The sequence below is a fragment of the Coregonus clupeaformis genome, chromosome 8 (assembly GCF_020615455.1).
Source record: "Coregonus clupeaformis isolate EN_2021a chromosome 8, ASM2061545v1, whole genome shotgun sequence".
NCBI lineage: Eukaryota > Metazoa > Chordata > Actinopteri > Salmoniformes > Salmonidae > Coregonus > Coregonus clupeaformis.
The window spans coordinates 26,572,652-26,596,536 of record NC_059199.1 but is presented as its reverse complement, the minus strand read 5'-3'; the positions used below and the strand labels follow the sequence as shown (position 1 = coordinate 26,596,536).

General features: G+C 47.2%; 1 protein-coding gene across 4 annotated transcripts in view; it reads right to left on the bottom strand.

Moving 5' to 3' along the window:
* LOC121571441 (sodium bicarbonate cotransporter 3) overlaps nt 1–23,180 on the bottom strand; it is an 88,352-nt gene extending 65,172 nt beyond the window's left edge. For all 4 annotated transcript variants that reach the window (XM_045221881.1, XM_045221884.1, XM_045221883.1 and 1 more), the window contains exon 1: nt 23,091–23,180. In XM_045221881.1, the coding sequence (XP_045077816.1) occupies nt 23,091–23,132 (42 nt within the window). In that variant the 5' untranslated portion in view covers nt 23,133–23,180. The remainder of the gene's footprint in view (nt 1–23,090) is intronic.
* Between the last annotated feature and the right edge of the window lie 705 nt (nt 23,181–23,885).

Here is a 23,885-nt window from a genome sequence, read left to right as displayed (position 1 = left end):
TCATAGCTGGTAAATTAAGCGCACAAAGTCAAAGAACAACGAATCATACTATAGCCTATCCCACCTCGCGCTGCAACACTTCCTGCCTTGGGGCTGTACGTACGTGAAGAGCTGACTGAAAGATTCATTTTGAGAAGCGCTGCGCACAGGTATAAAGGTTGGTCTAATTTACTTGAAAGGAAAGTCTACTGAAGTGAGACTTTGTCATTGTGTTTCTTGGCTATTTACACTGTTTTGTTCACAAGCTAGGTTGTTTTTCAATGTTTGAGTTTCAACTGTTAGGGAAGAGAAGACAATGCAGCTACTAGTCAGACTCTCAATCTCACAGGCACAAACATGACTCATGTCGCGTTACCACGGTAACTTTCCGCCCTTAAAGTCTCATCTGTGATATTTTGGTTAAAAGACTCAGGTCACAAAAAATGAAATTAAACAATATACCACATTACTTCTAACTAGTAATACATTTATTGTTTTAGAAACATTACAAGGCATGGTACAAATCTGAGTGGTCCACAGCCAGGTGGACCAAACAGTTAATGTTAGGCACTGAATTCTACACATTTTGCTATGGTTTATGCTATCTGAGTGACTCAAAAATGTTAACAAAATCAATGGGGGCACAATGCCTTAACATAAATACTCCTGAATGCATCATTATGGGAATTTTAGATTCTCTCTGACTGTCTAGCTTTTATTTTTGTGATTTTTAGTTCTCAAAGATGATCTTACAAAAATATATATAGGTCCTTTTCTACATATTTATATCTGGTTTTAGCCTAGTTGTTTACATTTACACGGAAAAACGTTTTTCTACATGTACTGTTTGGACTAGGCGGCCCGAAAAAACACTTAGGCAGCCCGCCCAATACTTTTCTATGCAGAAAAAACCCTGTCCTCCAAGCTGATTTTACTGACCAATTCAATTAGGCCTACACCCTATTTGTGTGGGATAGAGAGGAAGAGGACTCATTTCTGGGGGTTTTCACTATGCCACCACAATGGCACATTCAAGGTAGGACTGGGCCGTATACCGTATTTTACTGGTATTGATGCACAGACCGGTTTGAGTTTTTACTTTACCTTCTATAACAATATTTAAATGTTTGGTTTGTCAAATCAAATCAAATTCTATTTGTCACATGCGCCGAATAGAACAGGTTTTTACCGTGAAATGTTTACTTATACGGTAAGGTCTACACCTGTTGTATTCGGCGCATGTGACAAATAAAATGTGATTTGATTTGATGCAGACTGAACGCAAGGAGCTAGGTCTGTGTGGAAAGTGGCATGTGGAGAGAGATGACAGATGACTCAAGTAGTGGAGTAAACTATAAAAATGGACATTACACACGGCATATCACATTTAACAAATCAAACAATGTTATAGAAGGTAAAGTGTTGATTACAACGATTATGTTTTCACTTTGCTTCTTAATATAAATCCACCAGCGTTCTATAATTACACTATTAGTTTGTGTTTCTTACATCTGCAAATTGCTAGTTAGTCTTTTCTTAGCAAGTTGGGCCTAAATCGTGTTAGCCGCTAATGCTAATCGCTAGTTAGCTGGCTAGCTAGCTAATACATGTACTGAGTCTGAGCAAATGTAACTAGCTATACAGCCTGATAATACCAGGGATGGTGCAACCTAAATCAGCATGTTGTTTGTGCAACAAGATCTTCTAAATCAAAGAGGAATACGCAAAGCATGAATATGTTCTTCTTCAATGAGGTTTAACGGCGGTTGGCACCCAGTAAATGTTGCATTACTGCCACCTACTAGACTGGAGTATAACTCCCTTATACTTTGCTTTAAAAAATAAAAAATACAACAAATACCCTACCATCTAATAATACGATGCACCGCCTCCTCCTCCTGGAGTCGTTTGCACGTGCGCACGTACGAGTGCATGTCGCCGTAGTTGTGCTGAAAGAAAATACACTCACAAACATTTTTTACAAATAAAAATACAAAAAGTACTATAATAATAACTACCATACTCCACTATTTAAATCTATTTATTCCTACTTCAGGCCAACAGCCTGAAAGGAAGGGACACCACCACTAAACACACCCTGTAACTCTTCTGATGTCAAGTCTCGCACACCCAAATACCTCTCTGCAGCTGCCACCACAACCTCTATTTTCTGCGACTTTCGTTCCATCCCTGCAGTACAGTTGATAACCATTGCTATAAATGCTAAAAATCCAATCTTACTGAAACCTATATCACTTCTTGGTTTATCCCACTGTTGTCATAGAAGCATTCCCCAATGCTACACCTTCATTTGTCTCATGCCCTTCTGCACACTTCTCACACATTTACATTTACATTTACATCATTTAGCAGACGCTCTTATCCAGAGCGACTTACAAATTGGTGCATTCAACTTATGATAGCCAGTGGGACAACCACTTTTTTTATTTTTTATTTTTTTTTATAGGGGGTGGGGGGGGGGTGGGGGGGTAGAATGATTACTTTATACTATTCCAGGTATTCCTTAAAGAGGTAGGGTTTCAAGTGTCTCCGGAAGGTGGTCAGTGACTCCGCTGTCCTGGCGTCGTGGGGGAGCTTGTTCCACCATTGGGGTGCCAGAGCCGCGAATAGCTTTGACTGGGCTGAGCGGGAACTGTGCTTCCGTAGAGGTAGGGGAGCTAGCAGGCCAGAGGTGGTTGAACGTAGTGCCCTCGTTTGGGTGTAGGGTCTGATCAGAGCCTGAAGGTAAGGAGGTGCCGTTCCCCTCACAGCTCCGTAGGCAAGCACCATGGTCTTGTGGTAGATGCAAGCCTCAACTGGAAGTCAGTGGAGTGTGCGGAGGAGCGGGGTGACATGAGATAACTTGGGAAGGTCGAACACAAGTCGGGCTGCGGCGTTCTGGATAAGTTGTAGGGGTTTAATGGCACAGGCAGGGAGCCCAGCCAACAGCGAGTTGCAGTAATCCAGACGGGAGATGACAAGTGCCTGGATTAGGACCTGTGCCGCTTTCTGTGTAAGGTAGGGTCGTCCTCTGCGAATGTCGTAGAGCATGAACCTGCAGGATCGGGTCACCGCTTTGATGTTTGCGGAGAACGACAGGGTGTTGTCCAGGGTCACGCCAAGGTTCTATGCACTCTGGGAGGAGGACACAATGGAGTTGTCAACCGTGATGGCGAGATCATGGAGCGGGCAGTCCTTCCCCGGGAGGAAGCGCAGCTCCGTCTTGCCAAGGTTCAGCTTGAGGTGGTGATCCGACATCCACACTGATATGTCTGCAAGACATGTAGAGATAAGATTCGCCACCTGGTTATCAGAAGGTTGTGTGTCGTCTGCGTAGCAATGATAGGCGAGACCGTGTGAGGATATGACAGAGCCAAGTGACTTGGTGTATAGAGAGAATAGGAGAGGGCCTAGAACTGAGCCCTGGGGGACACCAGTGGTGAGAGCACGTGGTGCGGAGACAGATTCTCGCCACGCCACCTGGTAGGAGCGACCTGTCAGGTAGGACGCAATCCAAGAGTGCGCAGCGCCGGAGATGCCCAACTGGGAGAGGGTGGAGAGGAGGATCTGATGGTTCACAGTATCAAAGGCAGCCGATAGGTCTAGAAGGATAAGAGCAGAGGAGGGAGAGTTAGCTTTAGCAGTGCGGAGAGCCTCCGTGACACAGAGAAGAGCAGTCTCAGTTGAATTACCAGTCTTGAAACCTGACTGGTTTGGATCAAGGTCATTCTGAGAGAGATAACAGGAGAGTTGGCTAGAGACGGCACGCTCAAGAGTTTTGGAGAGAAAAGAAAGAAGGGATACTGGTCTGTAGTTGTTGACATCGGAGGGATCGAGTGTAGGTTTTTTGAGGAGGGGTGCAACTCTCGCTCTCTTGAAGACGGAAGGGACATGGCCAGCAGTCAAGGATGAGTTGATGAGTGAGGTGAGGTAAGGGAGAAGGTCTCCGGAAATGGTCTGGAGAAGAGAGGAGGGGATAGGGTCAAGCGGGCAGGTTGTTGGGCGGCCGGCCGTCACAAGTCGCAAGATTTCATCTGGAGAGAGAGGGGAGAAAGAAGTCAAAGCATAGGGTAGGGCAGTGTGAGCAAGACCAGCGGTGTCATTTGACTTGATAAATGAGGATCGGATGTCAAGTAGTGGTCGGAGACTTGGAGGGGAGTTGCAGTGAGATTAGTAGAAGAACAGCATCTAGTAAAGATGAGGTCAAGCGTATTGCCTGCCTTGTGAGTAGGGGGGGACGGTGAGAGGGTGAGGTCAAAAGAGGAAAGGAGTGGAAAGAAGGAGGCAGAGAGAAATGAGTCAAAGGCAGACGTAGGGAGGTTAAAGTCACCCAGAACTGTGAGGGGTGAGCCATCCTCAGGAAAGGAACTTATCAAGGCGTCAAGCTCATTGATGAACTCTCCAAGGGAACCTGGAGGGCGATAAATGACAAGGATGTTAAGCTTGGATGGGCTAGTGACTGTGACAGCATGGAATTCAAATGAGGAGATAGACAGATGGGTCAGGGGGTAAAGAGAGAATGTCCACTTGGAAGAGATGAGGATTCCTGTGCCACCGCCGCGCTGACCAGATGCTCTTGGGGTATGCGAGAACACATGGTTAGACGAGGAAAGAGCAGTAGGAGTAGCAGTGTTTTCTGTGGTAATCCATGTTTCCGTCAGCGCCAAGAAGTCGAGGGACTGGAGGGTAGCATAGGCTGAGATGAACTCTGCCTTGTTGGCCGCAGAACAGCAGTTCCAGAGGCTGCCAGAGACCTGGAACTCCACCTGGGTCGTGCGCGCAGGGACCACCAGATTAGAGAGGAGAGAACAGGGATAGACAGACACATTGTTGACAGGCTACAGAAAAAGGCTACAATAATGCAAAGGAGATTGGAATGAAATGAACTAAACATCTGGGAAAGTGAGAGAGCGGGGCCTCCCTCACTTACGTTTCACTGAAACACTCAAATACAGTGGGGAAAAAAAGTATTTAGTCAGCCACCAATTGTGCAAGTTCTCCCACTTAAAAAGATGAGAGAGGCCTGTAATTTTCATCATAGGTACACGTCAACTATGACAGTCAAAATGAGGAAAAAAAATCCAGAAAATCACATTGTAGGATTTTTTATGAATTGATTTGCAAATTATGGTGGAAAATAAGTATTTGATCAATTACAAAAGTTTCTCAATACTTTGTTATATACCCTTTGTTGGCAATGACACAGGTCAAACGTTTTCTGTAAGTCTTCACAAGGTTTTCACACACTGTTGCTGGTATTTTGGCCCATTCCTCCATGCAGATCTCCTCTAGAGCAGTGATGTTTTGGGGCTGTCGCTGGGCAACACGGACTTTCAACTCCCTCCAAAGATTTTCTATGGGGTTGAGATCTGGAGACTGGCTAGGCCACTCCAGGACCTTGAAATGCTTCTTACGAAGCCACTCCTTCGTTGCCGGGCGGTGTGTTTGGCGCAGTGAGTGAGTGGCGCAGTGGTCTAAGGCACTGCATCGCAGTGCTAACTGTGCCACTAGAGATCCTGGTTCGAATCCAGGCTCTGTCGCAGCCGGCCGCGACCGGGAGACTCATGGGCGGCGCACAATTGGCCCAGTGTTGTCCAGGGTAGGGGAGGGAATGGCCGGCAGGGATGTAGCTCAGTTGATAGAGCATGGCGTTTGCAACGCCAGGGTTGTGGGTTCGATTCCCACAGGGGGCCAGTATAAAAAAATATGTATTCACTAACTGTAAGTCGCTCTGGATAAGAGCGTCTGCTAAATGACGTAAATGTAATGTGTTTGGGATCATTGTCATGCTGAAAGACCCAGCCACGTTTCATCTTCAATGCCCTTGCTGATGGAAGGAGGTTTTCACTCAAAATCTCACGATACATGGCCCCATTCATTCTTTCCTTTACACGGATCAGTCGTCTGGTCCCTTTGCAGAAAAACAGCCCCAAAGCATGACGTTTCCAGCCCCATGCTTCACAGTAGGTATGGTGTTCTTTGCATGCAACTCAGCATTCTTTGTCCTCCAAACACGAGTTGAGTTTTTACCAAAAAGTTATATTTTGGTTTCATCTGACCATATGACATTCTCCCAATCCTCTTCTGGATCATCCAAATGCACTCTAGCAAACTTCAGACGGGCCTGGACATGTACTGGCTTAAGCAGGGGGACACGTCTGGCACTGCAGGATTTGAGTCCCTGGCGGCGTAGTGTGTTACTGATGGTAGGCTTTGTTACTTTGGTCCCGGCTCTCTGCAGGTCATTCACTAGGTCCCCCCGTGTGGTTCTGGGATTTTTGCTCACCGTTCTTGTGATCATTTTGACCCCACAGGGTGAGATCTTGCGTGGAGCCCCAGATCGAGGGAGATTATCAGTGGTCTTGTATGTCTTCCATTTCCTAATAATTGCTCCCACAGTTGATTTCTTCAAACCAAGCTGCTTACCTATTGCAGATTCAGTCTTCCCAGCCTGGTGCAGGTCTACAATTTTGTTTCTGGTGTCCTTTGACAGCTCTTTGGTCTTGGCCATAGTGGAGTTTGGAGTGTGACTGTTTGAGGTTGTGGACAGGTGTCTTTTATACTGATAACAAGTTCAAACAGGTGCCATTAATACAGGTAACGAGTGGAGGACAGAGGAGCCTCTTAAAGAAGAAGTTACATAATAATAAATTCATTAAAAATCCTTCAATGTGATTTTCTGGAGAAAAAAAATCTCAATTTGTCTGTCATAGTTGACATGTACCTATGATGAAAATTACAGGCCTCTCTCATCTTTTTAAGTGGGAGAACTTGCACAATTGGTGGCTGACTAAATACTTTTTTTCCCCACTGTATAACTCTCCCAACTTCCACTTTAGAAATTATAATTGTTGTAAACTACAGCGGTTTAATGTTTTCTAGCAATAGACTCTAACTTAGTTTATTCAGCTAGCTAACTTGGTACAGTATTCTTCCGTGAAAACCGTCCCGGGCACCGAATCCTAGCCAAAGCCAACTAGCATGCCAGCCTCCAATTACACGGTTGAGCACCAATACTCGGTTACAACAAACCACCAGTGTGTTAACATGCCAAGCAAATCATTCGTGTCCGTGTCTAATGTTGTGTAAAGTTTTGGGTTAGTTTTGACAGTTTGAGTGAGTACGTCGTCAACTTATTCAGCCAGTTAGTTAGCTAGAATATTTAGTATACTAGCTCGCCATTGCTCTCTGCCAACGAACTAACCCCTCCTCCCACGGCACGAACACACAGAGAGCCAAGCTAACGTTAACTAGTCACCCATATCCCGAATTCCCTTGAACGAATCTTGTTACCAGTATGTAAAAACAAAACAAAAATAAATGTAGGTTATAACTTACCCTTAGTAGCTACTGTTAGCCAGTTAAGTGCAAAGCTAGCCACTGAATCGATTCAGCCAGTTCGCGTCTGTCCCAACGGAGAGAAAGCGTCTCCAAATATTAAAGCTAGGTCGTTCCAGCTATTGTTTAGTTAGCTCTCCAGGTAGCTACATTTCGAGTACAGTAGCTACTAACTACCTAACGTTAACGCTTCAGATAATGAGGTTAGAAAAACAGATGATAGTAGGTAGCTGGCATAATTACAGGTACTCTTAAGCGTGAAATAACATTGGAAACAACTATCCACAGTTGCTAATAGTTACCAGTAGCTACCCGCTAGATAGCTAGCTTTATTGGTCCAGGTAGTGAGTTAGCTAGCCTCGTGCTTCACCGGGCTCAGCCGAATACAATACTTACCTACAATAATTACCTACAATAACCTACAATAACTACCTAGATAAACTACCTACAATACCTAACTACAATACCTACCTACCTACAATCTAAATACATGGTTTAAGCTTTACTCGACACCATATAAGCCAAGCTTACCTCCCGCCAGAGAAAGACACAACCTCACCCGACGCTGGCTGCTTTCAAACTTAGGAACCTCCCCCCTATACACTGCTGCCACATGCCCATAAGCTTGTCACCTGCAACAAAGTAATGTATTCGGCACAAAAGCTCATACCGGATAATTTATATATCTCAACATCAAAACTCAAAAGAACAGACAACGACTCTTCTGTTTCTCCACTCATGCCCCCCTGTCTGCGTCGCACCAAACGACGAGTATCACAAACACCGGGAATCTTCCCCTTCTGTCACGGTTCCCTAAGACAGAACCCAGAAGCAGACCAGGACAAGGAGAGTTGAACGAAGGTGAGTGTTTATTACAGATTCAAAAGGTGCAGAATAATCCAGGAGACGGAGCGGGTGGCGGAGATGAGTAGGTGGAGGTGAAGTGGCAGATTAAACGATGGCACGGCAGGGGTTGGGTGAAGGTTCCGGGAGAATGATGTTAATGGCTAACGATCCGGCAGGGAATGGATGTTAGACCAGAGCCTAAGAAGGGTGATGATCAGGACCAGGTGTGCAGATTGCTGATGGGATGCAGGTGCGGAAATCAAGAGAGCTCCCCGGAGCGTTCCAGCACCCTCGGGAAACTGGAGATCACGAGCAGAACAACTAGACCACAGACAGGACCCGACTCAGACTGCCGGGATCGTTACAGTACCCCCCTCCGACGAACGCCACCGGGCGGACTCCCGGAGCGCCAGGATGGAGGCGGTAGAAGTCACTGATGAGGTCAGCATCTAGGATCTGTCGCCGCGGAATCCAACTCCTCTCTTCAGGACCATACCCCTCCCAGTCCACGAGATACTGGAAACCCCGGCCCCGCCGTCTGGAATCCATGATGCGTCGCACCGTGTAGGCAGGACCACCTCCGATCATCCGAGGAGGAGGAGGAGGAGGCGGAGGAGGCAACAGAGGACTGAGGAAAACAGGCTTGAGGCAGGAGACATGAAAGGTGGGATGGACTCTGAGCGTCCTCGGGAGTTTGAGTCGAACTGCCACCGGATTGATCACCTTCTCCACCACAAACGGACCAATGAACTTCGGTAACAACTTCCTAGACTCAGTCCGTAAAGGAAGATCCCGTGTGGCCAACCAGACCCTATCTCCGATGGTGTAGGTGGGAGCGGGGATCCGGCGACGATTCGCCTGGAGCTGATACCGGTCCGAAACTCTAAGGAGTGCCTTTCTGGCCCGATGCCAGGTCCGGTGGCAACGACGAATATGGGCCTGAACAGAAGGCACTGAGAGCTCCTTCTCCTGAGAAGGGAACAAGGGAGGTTGGTAGCCATACAGGCACTGGAAGGGAGACATCCCAGTGGCAGATGTAGGGAGAGTATTGTGGGCATACTCAACCCAAGGCAACTGAGAGACCCAGGAGGTGGGGTTGGAAGAGGCCAGGCAGCGTAGCGTGGATTCCATCTTCTGGTTGGCTCTCTCCGCCTGACCATTAGATTGGGGGTGAAACCCAGATGTGAGACTGACTGTAGCTCCAATGGCCAAACAGAAGGACTTCCAGACAGCAGAGGTAAACTGAGGGCCACGGTCGGAAACGATATCACTGGGCAAACCGTGGACCCTGAAAACCTCCCTAACCAGGATCTCGGACGTCTCCGAGGCAGAGGGAAGCTTGGCAATTGGCACAAAGTGGGCGAACTTGCTGAATCTGTCCACGATAGTCAGAACGACCGTGTTCCCCTCAGAAGCGGGCAACCCAGTGACAAAGTCCAGGGCCAGATGCGACCATGGTCGCGGGGAATAGGAAGGGGGTGAAGTAGTCCAGAGCTGGGCCGATTGGTACTCTTATTCTGCGCACACACTGGACAGGCAGCAACATAACCCCGAGTATCCTCGGCCATGGCAGGCCACCAAAAACGTCTGCGAAGAAACGCCATCGTCCGAGCCACGCCAGGGTGACAAGCCATCTTGCTGGCGTGGGACCATTTGAGGACCGCAGGGACGAACCGACTCAGGCACAAACAACCGACCCGGGTGGACCGTTACCGGGACCGGGCTGCGTCCGAAGGGCCGCCATCACCTCCTCCTCAATCTTCCACCTAACAGCTCCCACGACGCAGTTCCGGGGGAGAATTGTCTCGGTCTTGGACCCACTCTCCTCCGTCTTGGAGAACATCCGAGACAAGGCGTCCGCCTTGCCGTTCTTAGATCCAGGTCGGAACGTCAGGGAAAAATTGAATCGTCCGAAAAACAACGACCACCTGGCCTGACGGGAGTTGAGACGTCTAGCCGATTGCACGTAAGCAAGATTCTTGTGGTCAGTCCAGACAATAAACGGCTGCTCCGCCCCCTCCAACCAGTGGCGCCACTCCTCCAAGGCAAGTTTCACCGCGAGAAGCTCCCGGTTACCCACATCGTAATTCCTCTCCGCAGGCGAAAGGCGACGAGAGTAGTAGGCGCAGGGATGGAGTTTACTGTCCGTGGAGCATCGCTGCGACAGGATGGCGCCAACTCCCACATCAGACGCGTCCCACTTCAACGACTGAACTGACGGGCCGTGTCCGGTTGAGAGAGAATCGGTGCGTTGGTGAATCGCCTCTTCAAATCCAGAAACGCTCGATCCGCCTCCGGATTCCACTTGAAGCTCCTGATACTGGAAGTCAAGGCAGTTAACGGAGCGGCCACACGGCTGTAATCCCGGATGAATCTGCGGTAGAAATTCGCAAACCCCAAAAATCTCTGGAGCTGCAATCTCGTACCGGGCTGGGCCCATTCCAGAACCGCTCTAACCTTCTCCTGGTCCATCCTAATCTCTCCCCTGGAGATGATGTACCCGAGAAAGGATGTTGTGTGGGCGTGAAACTCGCACTTCTCTGCCTTCACGAACAGGCGATTCTCCAACAATCGCTGCAGAACCTGCCGGACATGCTGGACGTGGTCGGAAGGTTCCTTCGAGAAGATCAGAATGTCATCCAGATAAACAAACACAAAGAGACCGATCATATCTCTCAGGACGTCGTTCACCATACTCTGGAATACCGCTGGAGCATTGGTCAGTCCAAACGGCATCACCTGATACTCGAAGTGACCCATCGGTGTATTGAAACCCGTCAACCACTCGTCTCCCTCTCTGATCCGGACCATGTGATACGCATTGCGTAGGTCTAGCTTGGTGAACACCGTAGCACCCTGTAAGGAGTCGAAGGCAGAACTCATCAAGGGCAGGGGATACTTGTTCTTGACCGTGATGTCATTCAACCCCCGATAATCAATACACGGTCGAAGAGAGCCATCCTTCTTACCCACAAAGAAGAATCCTGCCCCCAGGGGTGATGACGAGGGACGAAACGAGACCAGCCGCTAGGGACTCCTTGATGTAGGTCTCCAAAGCCTCACGTTCAGGTCGGGAGATACTGTATAACCTTCCCTTGGGGTAGACAGCTCCAGGAAACAGGTTGATGGCACAATCATATGGTCGGTGGGGAGGGAGTGACAGAGCCTTCTGCTTACTGAACACTTCCCCAAATCGTGATATGTCTCGGGAACCAGGGACAAATCTGGGGGGTTTAGCCTCAATCACCTGACTGGGAACCGAATGGGGACAGGCAGTCTTGAGACAGTTAGCATGACAATCAAGGCTCCAACTCGTTACCTTGCCCGTCACCCAATCGAACGTGGGATTGTGTTCCTTCAGCCAGGGGTATCCAAGGACCAGAGGAACATGGGAAGACGGCAGAATGAAGAATGAAATCATCTCCGAATGATTCCCCGACAACAGCATCTTAACCGGTTCAGTCCTCATCGTGATACGTGCCAGACTACTGCCGTTCAGAGTGGTCGCTTCAATGGCTTCCGGCAATTGCTCCTTGGAAAGCCCCAGCTGTTCCACCAACTCGGCATCAAGAAAGCTTCCATCGGCACCTGAATCGACAAGAGCGTTAATCGCTAAGCTCTGATTCCTGTTCACAAGGGTAGCCGGGAAACGGGGTCTGACAGAGGTACTGAGAGGTTGAAACTGGCTCGCTAAAAGTCCTCCCAACTTTAGCGAGCCGGCCAGTTTGACGACCGCCGGGAACAAGTGGAGATGTAATGTCCCGAGCTACCACAGTAGAGGCAACAGTTGGTCTTACGTCTATGTTGACGCTCCTCCTTGGTTAACCCGTGCCGCCCCACTTGCATGGGTTCAGAATCGGGAGAGAGAACCTCTCCACTAATCCTTTGTGGTGGAGAATGATCGACGTGTTCTGGTCCACCACCCGACCCGACTGGGAACTGAGAAGCTGATCGATTGGACGGACCCCATTGCTTCTCCCTCCTACGCTCTCGGACTCGATTATCCACCCGAATAGACAAGGCTACCAAGCCGTCCAGGTCACTAGGCTCCGGATAGGAGATCAACTCATCCTTGAGCTGCTCCGACAGACCCTGGTAAAAGGCCGCTTGCAGAGACTCCTCATTCCACCCACTCTCCACAGCCAACGTCTTGAACTCGATCACGAAGTCGGCCACGCTGCGAGTTCCTTGGCGAAGCGAAAACAGGCGCCTAGCTGCGTCCCTCCCTCGGACGGAATGGTCGAAGAGCTTCCTCATCTCGGCCGTGAACCCCTGGTATGAAGCCATGCAGGGATCCTGTCGTTCCCAAACGGCTGAAGCCCACTCCAGCGCTCGACCACGCAGCAACTCAATCACAAAGGCTATCCTAGCCTTGTCTGTGGCATAAGAGTAGGGCTGTAGATCGAACACTAATCCACACTGCATAAGGAAGGAACGGCATCTTCCCAGCTCCCCCTCATATTTATCCGGCGTCGGAACCTTGGGCTCACGGAAGGACACAGCTCCAGAAGCGGCAGGCGAGATGGGTGAAACCGGTAGTGGATCCTCCACCGGAAACTTCGCGTTGGTTCTGGACCTCCGTCAGACCGGTAGAAAGGTTCCGAACTGACAACGCGATCTCCTGTAGTGCCGTGCTATGTTGTCCCAACATCTTCTCCTGATGGGAAATGGCATGGCGAACAGAGTCCAGATCCGCTGGGTTCATTAATGGCCGGATCGTTCTGTCACGGTTCCCTAAGACAGAACCCAGAAGCAGACCAGGACAAGGAGAGTTGAACGAAGGTGAGTGTTTATTACAGATTCAAAAGGTGCAGAATAATCCAGGAGACGGAGCGGGTGGCGGAGATGAGTAGGTGGAGGTGAAGTGGCAGATTAAACGATGGCACGGCAGGGGTTGGGTGAAGGTTCCGGGAGAATGATGTTAATGGCTAACGATCCGGCAGGGAATGGATGTTAGACCAGAGCCTAAGAAGGGTGATGATCAGGACCAGGTGTGCAGATTGCTGATGGGATGCAGGTGCGGAAATCAAGAGAGCTCCCCGGAGCGTTCCAGCACCCTCGGGAAACTGGAGATCACGAGCAGAACAACTAGACCACAGACAGGACCCGACTCAGACTGCCGGGATCGTTACACCTTCAGTTGGTCAGCTTTCACATTTACCGCAACCCCAGTAATCACGCCTTTCAATGGCGCCCTTTAGCATGAATACGTTACCTACATGAAGTAGCTAAGAATAAACATTTAATGTAGCCAAAGGTTATAGGGTCCCCTAGGAAACACTGACCATCACTTTGGTTCCTACCCTGTCACAATAACTCCTCCCTGGCATTTTCATGTCAAACAACACAGAATGGAGAAAGACCCATTGAAATCACTTAGAATGTATATGTTGCCACCCTAGGTTCACGCAGTACTCATAAAGCAAATTTACAACTTTTATTATTCAAAAACATAAAATACCGTCATTTTTTTAAACAAATACTGTGATATGATATTTTGGCCATTTCGCCCAACCTTAATTCAAGGCAATTGCTTGACTCACCAGTCAAGAACCAAGCTATATCTAGCTATTACAGTGATCTTGCATGATTTCAAATCATCTAAACTAGAAAGGTAGGTTACTTCTCTAAAATGAGCCAAATTTGTGTTTTCAACTGGATTTCTTTGATAGATGGAAGAGTAGCCTACTCTTGTTTGTTTAGCTACTCTCTTAATCTAACTAAGCAGCAATCACCTTGTCACCTAGGTGGCAAAGATTATGGTACCCATCCAAAACTGGCGCCAGGAGCACAGATTAGGCCCCATCTATTAATGATGGTGGAAAAAATAGATAGTTACATATCGGGATATTCTTTTTGACGATATATCATTTTGACAACATTGCAATATTATTTTTGTGCTAGTTTGCTGAACCTGCACCAAAACTCCTGTATTTTTCCTTCATAGTTTGTTCCCCATCTTCTTTTTAAATACAGAGCCAATTTGTTTTCAGCATTTTTGTTTCCATGGCTGATCAAAACTGATTTTTTCATGGCTCTCTCTTGTCCCTCTGCAGCAGACATATGGTGAGCTAAAGTTTCCGGCAGGCGAGGTGAGTAGTCATGCTGTACTTCGCTCCGCAGGTAATATGACACATTACATTACAATGGAACGATTTGATTAGTGTAATGTTGGCTAGCTACATAGTTGTATTTGTATCAAAGATAAAGGTGTAGTATAGAGTAACTATCGAGGTTAGCTAGCCAGCTACATTCGTTCGCAGCGACACCGTTTTTCAAACAAAGTCAACACCGCAGCCATTGCAAGCTAGCCAACACTACCTGCTACCGGCTAGCAGTACTGTGGCAACTAAATACAATATCCTTTTAGCCAGCTACATTCGTTCGCAGCGACGCCGTTTTTCAAACAAAGTCATCACCGCAGCCATTGCTAGCTAGCCAACGCTACCAGCTAGCAGTACTATAGCAACTAAATACAATATAATTTTAGCCAGCTACATTCGTTCGCAGCGACGCCGTTTTTCAAACAAAGTCAACACAGCAGCCATTGCTAGCTAGCCAACACTACCAGCTAGCAGTACTGTAGCAGCTAAATACAATATCGTTGTGCTAGCTAGCCAACGTTTAATTCTTGCTGCGTTATGAAAGAAACTAGACACGGACACGAATTATCTGTTTAGTGTGTTAACACACTATTGGTAGTTTGTTGTAACCAAGTATTGGTGCTAAACCGTGTGTTATTGGATGCTAGCATGCTAGTTAGCTATGGCGTCATAGTTAGCTAGCTGAATAAAGTAAGTTGAGTCTATTCCTTGAAACATTGAACCGCTGTAGTTTACAACAATTCTAATTTCTAAAGTGGAAGTTGGGAGAGTTTTATTCGGGTGTTTCAGTGAAACAATTATAGTCTCTGAGGTGGAAGTTGGGAGAGTTATATTTGGGAGTTGTGGTGAGGGAGGCCCGCTCTCTCCTTTCCCTGATGTTTAGTTCATTTCATTCCGATCTCCTCTGCATTATTGTAGCCATTTGCTACAGCCTGTCAACTATGCCTCTGCCTATCCCTGTTCTCTCCTCTCCGCACAGGCTACACAAACGCCTCACACCGCATGGCTGCTGCCTCTCTAACCTGGTGGTCCCTGCACGCACCACACACCTGGAGTTCCAGGTCTCAGGCAGCCTCTGGAACTGCCGTTCTGCTGCCAACAAGGCTGACTTCATCCCAGCCTATGCTACCCTCCAGTCCCTCGACTTCCTGGCGCTGACGGAAACATGGATTACCACTGAAAACACTGCTACTCCTACTGCTCTCTCCTCGTCTGACCATGTGTTCTCGCATACCCCGAGAGCATCTGGTCAGAGGGGTGGTGGCACAGGAATCCTCATCTCTCCCAAGTGGACATTCTCAATTTTTCCCCTAACCCATCTGTCTATCTCCTCATTTGAATTCCATGCTGTCACAGTCACTAGCCCATTTAAGCTTAATATCCTTGTCATCTATCGCCCTCCAGGTTCCCTTGGAGAGTTCATCAATGAGCTTGACGCCTTGATAAGCTCCTTTCCTGAGGATGGCTCACCCCTCACAGTTTTGGGGGATTTCAACCTCCCTACGTCTACATTTGACTCATTTCTCTCTGCCTCCTTCTTTCCACTCCTCTCCTCTTTTGACCTCACCCTCTCACCGTCCCCCTACTCACAAGGCAGGCAATACGCTTGACCTCATCTTCACTAGATGCTGCTCTTCTACTAATCTCACTGCAACTCCCTCCATGTCTCCGACCACTACTTTGTATCCTTTTCTCTCTCGCTCTCCTCCAACACTACTCACTCTGCCCCTACACAGATGGTAATGCGCCGCCGCAACCTTCGCTCTCTCTCTCCCACTACTCTCTCCTCTTCCATCCTATCATCTCTTCCCTCTGCTCAATCCTTCTCCCTCCAATCTCCTGATTCTGCCTCCTCAACCCTCCTCTCCTCCCTTTCTGCATCCTTTGACTCTCTGTGTCCCCTATCCTCCCGGCCGGCTCGGTCCTCCCCTCCAGCTCCGTGGCTTGATGACTCATTGCGAGCTCACAGAACAGAGCTCCGGGCAGCTGAGCGGAAATGGAAGAAAACTAGACTCCCTGCCGACCTGGCATCTTTTCACTCGCTCCTCTCTACATTTTCTTCATCTGTTTCTGCTGCTAAGGCCACTTTCTACCACTCTAAATTCCAAGCATCTGCCTCTAACCCAAGGAAGCTCTTTGCCACATTCTCCTCCCTGCTGAATCCCCCCCCCTCCTCCCTCTCTGTGGATGACTTCGTCAACCACTTTGAAAAGAAGGTTGACGACATCCGATCCTCGTTTGTTAAGTCTAATGACACTGCTGGTCCTGCTCACACTGCCCTACCCTATGCTTTGACTTCTTTCTCCCCTCTCTCTCCAGATAAAATCTTGCGACTTGTGACTGCAGGCCGTCCAACAACCTGCCCGCTTGACCCCATCCCCTCCTCTCTTCTCCAGACCATCTCCGGTGACCTTCTCCCCTACCTCACCTCGCTGATCAACTCATCCCTGACCGCTGGCTATGTCCCTTCCGTCTTCAAGAGAGCGAGAGTTGCACCCCTTCTCAAAAAACCAACACTCGATCCCTCTGATGTCAACAACTACAGACCAGTATCCCTTCTTTCTTTTCTTTCCAAAACTATTGAGCGTGCCATCTTTAGCCAACTCTCTTGCTATCTCTCTCAGAATGACCTTCTTGATCCAAACCAGTCAGGTTTCAGGACTGGTCATTCAACTGAGACTGCTCTTCTCTGTGTCACAGAGGCTCTCCGCACTGCTAAAGCTAACTCTCTCTCCTCTGCTCTTGTCCTTCTAGACCTGTCTGCTGCCTTTGATACTGTGAACCATCAGATCCTCCTCTCCACCCTCTCCGAGCTGGGCATCTCCGGCGCGGCTCACTCTTGGATTGCGTCCTACCTGACCGGTCGCTCCTACCAAGTGGCGTGGCGAGAAGCTGTCTCCGCACCACGTGCTCTCACCACTGGTGTCCCCCAGGGCTCAGTTCTAGGCCCTCTCCTATTCTCGCTATACACCAAGTCACTTGGCTCTGTCATATCCTCACATGGCCTCTCCTATCATTGCTACGCTGACGATACACAACTAATCTTCTCCTTTCCCCCTTCTGATAACCAGGTGGCGAATCGCATCTCTGCATGTCTGGCAGACATATCAGTATGGATGACGGATCACCACCTCAAGCTGAACCTTGGCAAGACGGAGCTGCTCTTCCTCCCGGGAAGGACTGCCCGTTCCATGATCTCGCCATCACGGTTGACAACTCCGTTGTGTCCTCCTCCCAGCGTGCGAAGAGCCTTGGCGTGACCCTGGACAACACCCTGTCGTTCTCCGCTAACATCAAGGCGGTGACCCGATCCTGCAGGTTCATGCTCTACAACATTCGGAGAGTACGACCCTGCCTTACACAGGAAGCGGCACAGGTCCTAATCCAGGCACTCGTCATCTCCCCGTCTGGATTACTGCAACTCGCTGTTGGCTGGGCTCCCTGCCTGTGCCATTAAACCCCTACAACTCATCCAGAATGCCGCAGCCCGTCTGGTGTTCAACCTTCCCAAGTTCTCTCACGTCACCCCGCTCCTCCGCACACTCCACTGGCTTCCAGTTGAAGCTCGCATCTGTTACAAGACCATGGTGCTTGCCTATGGAGCCGTGAGGGGAACGGCACCTCCGTACCTTCAGGCTCTGATCAGTCCCTACACCCAAACGAGGGCACTGCGTTCATCCACCTCTGGCCTGCTGGCTCCCCTTCCTCTGCGGAAGCATAGTTCCCGCTCAGCCCAGTCAAAACTGTTCGCTGCTCTGGCACCCCAATGGTGGAACAAGCTCCCTCACGACGCCAGGACAGCGGAGTCACTCACCACCTTCCGGAGACATTTGAAACCCCACCTCTTTAAGGAATACCTGGGATAGGATAAAGTAATCCTTCTACCCCCCCCAAAAAAAAAATAAATAAATAAAAAAAATTTGTAAAGTGGTTATCCCACTGGCTATAGGGTGAATGCACCAATTTGTAAGTCGCTCTGGATAAGAGCGTCTGCTAAATGACGTAAATGTAAATGTAAATGTGAGCAATATGTTTGGAACATCGAATCGCAATAAAATCACAGTATCGAATCGCAATACATATAGAATCGTGAGAATTGTGAAAATCGTATCGGCACCTAAGTGTTGTGATAATATCGTATTGTGAGGTCCCTGGCAATTCCCAGGCCTACTATCTATGTAGCCAAATCTTGTAGGTGTCAGCTTATACCCAAACTCACAACCCCTTCTTTAGGCAAGGTAAACTGAAAGGTGTGACGGTCATGGAATTTTGGATGACAGTTATTGGTCAGCCAAATGACGTGGTCATCGTTACAAAAAAATATATATATATCCTCTCCTCCGCTCCTGACTGCATGTGCTGCTGAAACGGAAGGTGGCATTGCCTAAGCAACAGAAGACTTGTTTGCTACAACACCTTCCTTTCAGCAAGGAGTAACAAAGTTTCATCACGTTGTAAAGAGCCCATGTTTCCGCAGAAATTGACTCAACCGCACGAATGCCCGGCTGTCCTGTCTTCAGTCAGATGTCCCCCACAAAAACAAAAACAAATATTATTTTATTATTTTATTTTCATGACGGTCTTCATCCATAATCGGCAGTTCCACGATTATACAGTAATTGTGCATGCCCTAACTGAAATACACCCCTCACTGAAATACACCCCTCCAGTTCTAAAGGATATGACAAATGCCTGAACTAGGTCTATGTTAGTTCAACTATGTTACTTTATCATAGCCCGAAAAACATACAGTGGGGAGAACAAGTATTTGATACACTGCCAATTTTGCAGGTTTTCCTACTTACAAAGCATGTAGAGGTCTGTAATTTTTTATCATAGGTACACTTCAACTGTGAGAGACGGAATCTAAAACAAAAATCCAGAAAATCACATTGTATGATTTTTAAGTAATTAATTGGCATTTTATTGCATGACATAAGTATTTGATCACCTACCAACCAGTAAGAATTCCAGCTCTCACAGACCTGTTAGTTTTTCTTTAAGAAGCCCTCCTGTTCTCCACTCATTACCTTTAATAACTGCACCTGTTTGAACTCGTTACCTGTATAAAAGACACCTGTCCACACACTCAATCAAACAGACTCCAACCTCTCCACAATGGCAAAGACCAGAGAGCTGTGTAAGGACATCAGGGATAAAATTGTAGACCTGCACAAGGTTGGGATGGGCTACAGGACAATAGGCAAGCAGCTTGGTGAGAAGGCAACAGCTGTTGGCGCAATTATTAGAAAATGGAAGAAGTTCAAGATGACGGTCAATCACCCTCGGTCTGGAGCTCCATGCAAGATCTCACCTTGTGGGGCATCAATGATCATGAGGAAGGTGAGGGATCAGCCCAGAACTACACGGCAGGACCTGGTCAATGACCTGAAGAGAGCTGGGACCGCAGGCTCAAAGAAAACCATTAGTAACACACTACGCCGTCATGGATTAAAATGGGAAAGATCCAAAGCAGGAAATGTTTCAGTCTAATTGAGTCTTGTAGACAGACAGGCTATTGTCCAGACTCCAGTATGAATGTTCAGACATGGAGTAGCTAGTATACAGACTCCTCAGACTAAGCTACCTCCTGTGAATTCATATGACCACAGAATCAAGTCTCCACGAACCGGCAAAGCTTACTAACTAACTACTGGGCTATATGGGCTCTCCAGGTTTCCTTTAATTTGATAACCTGTCCTGCTTTTCCTGGCACACGCAGATATAGGTGAAGCCCAATGAATCAGATTGAACAATACAATACACCTCAGTGGTAGGGAGTAGGAACCAGAATTACCAGGCATCCTTTTGGTCTGTTTCTCCTTTAGGCTTATACCCCATTGTACTTACTCCACTCCTACAAATCATGCTTAGACTAAACAATACGCTCAGTGCAGTAAAAACTCAATCAAATTCTCATGACTGGAATTTAATTAGGGAGGGGGGAGAATTCTGTGGGCAAATAATGAAATGTAATTTAAAAGTGAGTAACCAAGCATAAACAAACAAAGCGTACAAAAAGGCATTCTTTTCACATTCTTGGCCGTGAGCCTTCCAAGAAAAACAGCACTTAAAAGCTTACAGTCTTAGCCCACTACAGACTAGTGGGTGCTTTACTTCAACCTTACCCCAGACTATGCCTAGTATTATAGATACAGTATAAACAGAAGCACTGTTGTGTAGGGTGAAGATGGAGGCTTTGTTGGATACTGGAGTCCAGCAATTAAGGAAGACGTCAGCTTCTTTGACAACGCCTCTACAGAGCTTTAAATGGAATAGAGCAGAGAGCCTGAACCTGCTGAACTAAGAACCTATTTCAGATCTTAGTGGGGGAAGACAGCAGGACACAAAGCCTTTTGGCACGATTCTCCTGGTACCTGAGGTACAATTCCATGACAACAGAGGTAGACCCAAGGTCAAATGCAGGTGGTGGTAAAATATCAGAACCTTATGTGTGGTCAAGGGAAACGTGTGTGAAGGGAAGATAAATTACCTATATAGGGAAGGCAAGGGAATGTGGTCACCATGCATGCAGTGATTGAGGGGCAATGGATATGGGAAGAGTTTGCTAGTCAGTCATAGGACCTATAGGTCTAAATGCCCAAAATCATTTTAGAGAAAATGATTCACATATTATCTCCAACTATGGGGGATATTCTTACATTTACATTTTAGTCATTTAGCAGACGCTCTTATCCAGAGCATACATTTTCATACTGGCCCCCCGTGGGAAACAAACCCACAACCCTGGCGTTGCAAGCGCCATGCTCTACCAACTGAGCTACAGGGGACGGAGTGGTGAAAGCTGAGGCCTGATTGAATTTCATCTCTGGAAAACTGTTTCTAAAGCTTTCCCACCAAGTGCATAAAAATCCTGTAGGGGCATGTCCACTAATTGAGTTAGAGGGGATTAGTGTACACACAAGCTATCATTTGTTGGGGAAAATAAAACCCACCAAGTAATGTACTCTGAGCCTGTGTATGAATGAAAGCTATTTTGGTTTCACACAGGGTCGGGTGATTAATGTCTGAAACCTAAGTAGTTTCATTTGGACTTGCCGAGCACAGGCAAGGTCTGTGGCCTTGACAGCACTGTCCATTTGGATGGGCATTGGCTTCAATCAGGCCACAGCTTTCACCACCCCTTCCCCTTCATTTATTTATTTATTCCTGTTGTTATAATGGTTTCTATAATTTTTCTATTTTTCTCTCTGCATTGTTGGGAAAGGCCTGTAAGCTTTTCACTGTTAGTCTACACCGGTTGTTTACGAATGATGTGACAAATAAAATGTTAGTTGATTTAATAATAATCAAATACATTGAGGCTTACAATTATTGTTTTTTGGTTAAGTCAGGAGTTTCAGGTGCTCTCCACAAATGCCATAAACACATTCAGGAGGAATCATGCGCAGTAGGAGAGGTCAGGAGGGTTACACTTGAGGGTTAAATATGGGAGACCACCTAGGCCTATATGATGTCATAATGACATTTCCAGTAATACTGTATTTAAACAGTCCCAAAGGTGAACAGAGCAAGTCTAATGCCCTGCTGACATAAGAACAATCACGTATTCTTCAAGTCAAGACGGAGGGGGAGCAGCTCTGACAAAAAGTGAAGACATCTTTATACAGAGGATGGGCTTCATTAAACATGTATTTTTCAAGCAGTCGCTTGTCTGAGGTCTCCTGTGTCACAGTCAAGCCACTGATTGACTCCAGGCAGCCTTGAGTGGAGAGATGCACGCAGGGCAGCAAAGGGTCAGGTTACTCCACCCTCTCAACTCCCCAACACACACACACACTCACACTTCCTAAGACATGCAATTGGAGGAGGAGGAATGGCAAGTATACTTAACTTCTAGTAAGTGACAGATAAGGAAGGACTGAGGAATGTAAGAAAGGATGGGAATGCACATTATAAAAATGCACACGATTCATAGCCTGAGTACCAGTTTGTTAGTGCTATGATTCCAAGTCCTTGTCACTCATAGCCATGCCACACATTTTAGGCTTGACAAGGAGATCAATGCAGTAGGCAAGAACACAAACAGATTTGGGACCAGGCTACCAACTCTAATCTCGCTTTAGAGAGCACTGTCATTGTGGATGGAAGAAATATGTAGGTTTTGGGCCATGTTGCTCTTTTGACTCTTCATCACGTATCTTTCTCTCACCAAAATGAAAGACCCACCCAACAAAACAGCAAGTACAGTAAGCCACTATTTTCACGCATGTCTCACAGTACATTACATGCTCACTGTAGTCCAACTGGGCTGTCATATCAGTCTAATTTTAACTGTCAAAACAAAAGTGATCAAAGCATATTTGACTTGTAACTCAGTCAGAGAAAATTAAACTTTACTAGCTAGCTAGCTATTTACTTTACAGTTTTCTTAGAGGACAGTCAATGAGAAGTTCATGATTCGCTCATTCTCCTCACGACCGTCCTAGCGACAGAAACAGAAAGCCACGAGTGTCTTGTTGACATTAGCTAGCAACTTGGCTAGCATCCCCCAAAACCGAAGCTAAATCTGAGACAGTATAAGAAAACAAAATAGAATAACTGTTGCTTTGCATAAGTGCGGTTGTCAAAACATTTTTAAATCGTATTTTCTCACTATGTGGTTTAATACAAAAGCTATTCAATCCAGTACAGAGACCGGACCACTGTGGCAAAAGCATCTTTCTTCATCTCTGCATTTGCTAAATCGCAAACAAGGACATTATGGGCGACCTCATATCTACTGTATATATATATATATATATATATATATATATATATATATATATATATATATATCACATTACGTTATCGATTACTTACTGTCCTCAAAAGGGGTCTTTCCTGTTCACTGTTTTCTTCCATTTCATCTGTCGCCTCAAGCCTGATAGACCGGTGACACTTCCATATACAAAGAAGATGTGACCAGTCTGGTAAGGTCTCGCCACTGTAGCCACTCAGCGGACGTTATGGAGACGCCCTTCGACATGATTGACAGGCTTTCGTACCACTAGCCGATACATGATCGGTGTTCATAGCCAATTAGATCTAAGGAATGCCAGATGGACGGTGCGTATCCCTGTCCTCTCCTTAAACGCGCTTTGTGCAAAGCAAGAGACAAGCAACATGGTCTTTAAAAGGTCCCGAGCAGACAACAGGGATGCAAATTCTATTCAAAATAGATATGTCAAAGGGGACGTAGTAAGTCAACATATATTCGCCACATTTGTAGAGTAATGAAACCACATTTGTAGAATAAAGAAATGTGTAGAATATATTTAGTAAACCACAGAGCAGAGAACAGTGCCTTGAAAAGCAAAAACACAAAAGAGAGCATGCTACAGGGTTTATCAACCCCTTTCAAAGCTCACTGAGGCCCCTATGCCAGGGGTTCAAGGCCCCTATGCCAGGGGTTCTAGGCCCCTATGCCAGGGGTTCTATGCCCCTATGCCAGGGGTTCTAGGCCCCTATGCCATGGGTTCTAGGCCCCTGCAGTTAAGAATCACTCCTAGGGTGAGTTCGTAAATTCACTCTGGCTACTCCGATTTCAAAGCACTCTCATCATAGGGGAGTGTGCCAGAGCGCAGAAAAACGGATGAATTTACGAATGGACAATCT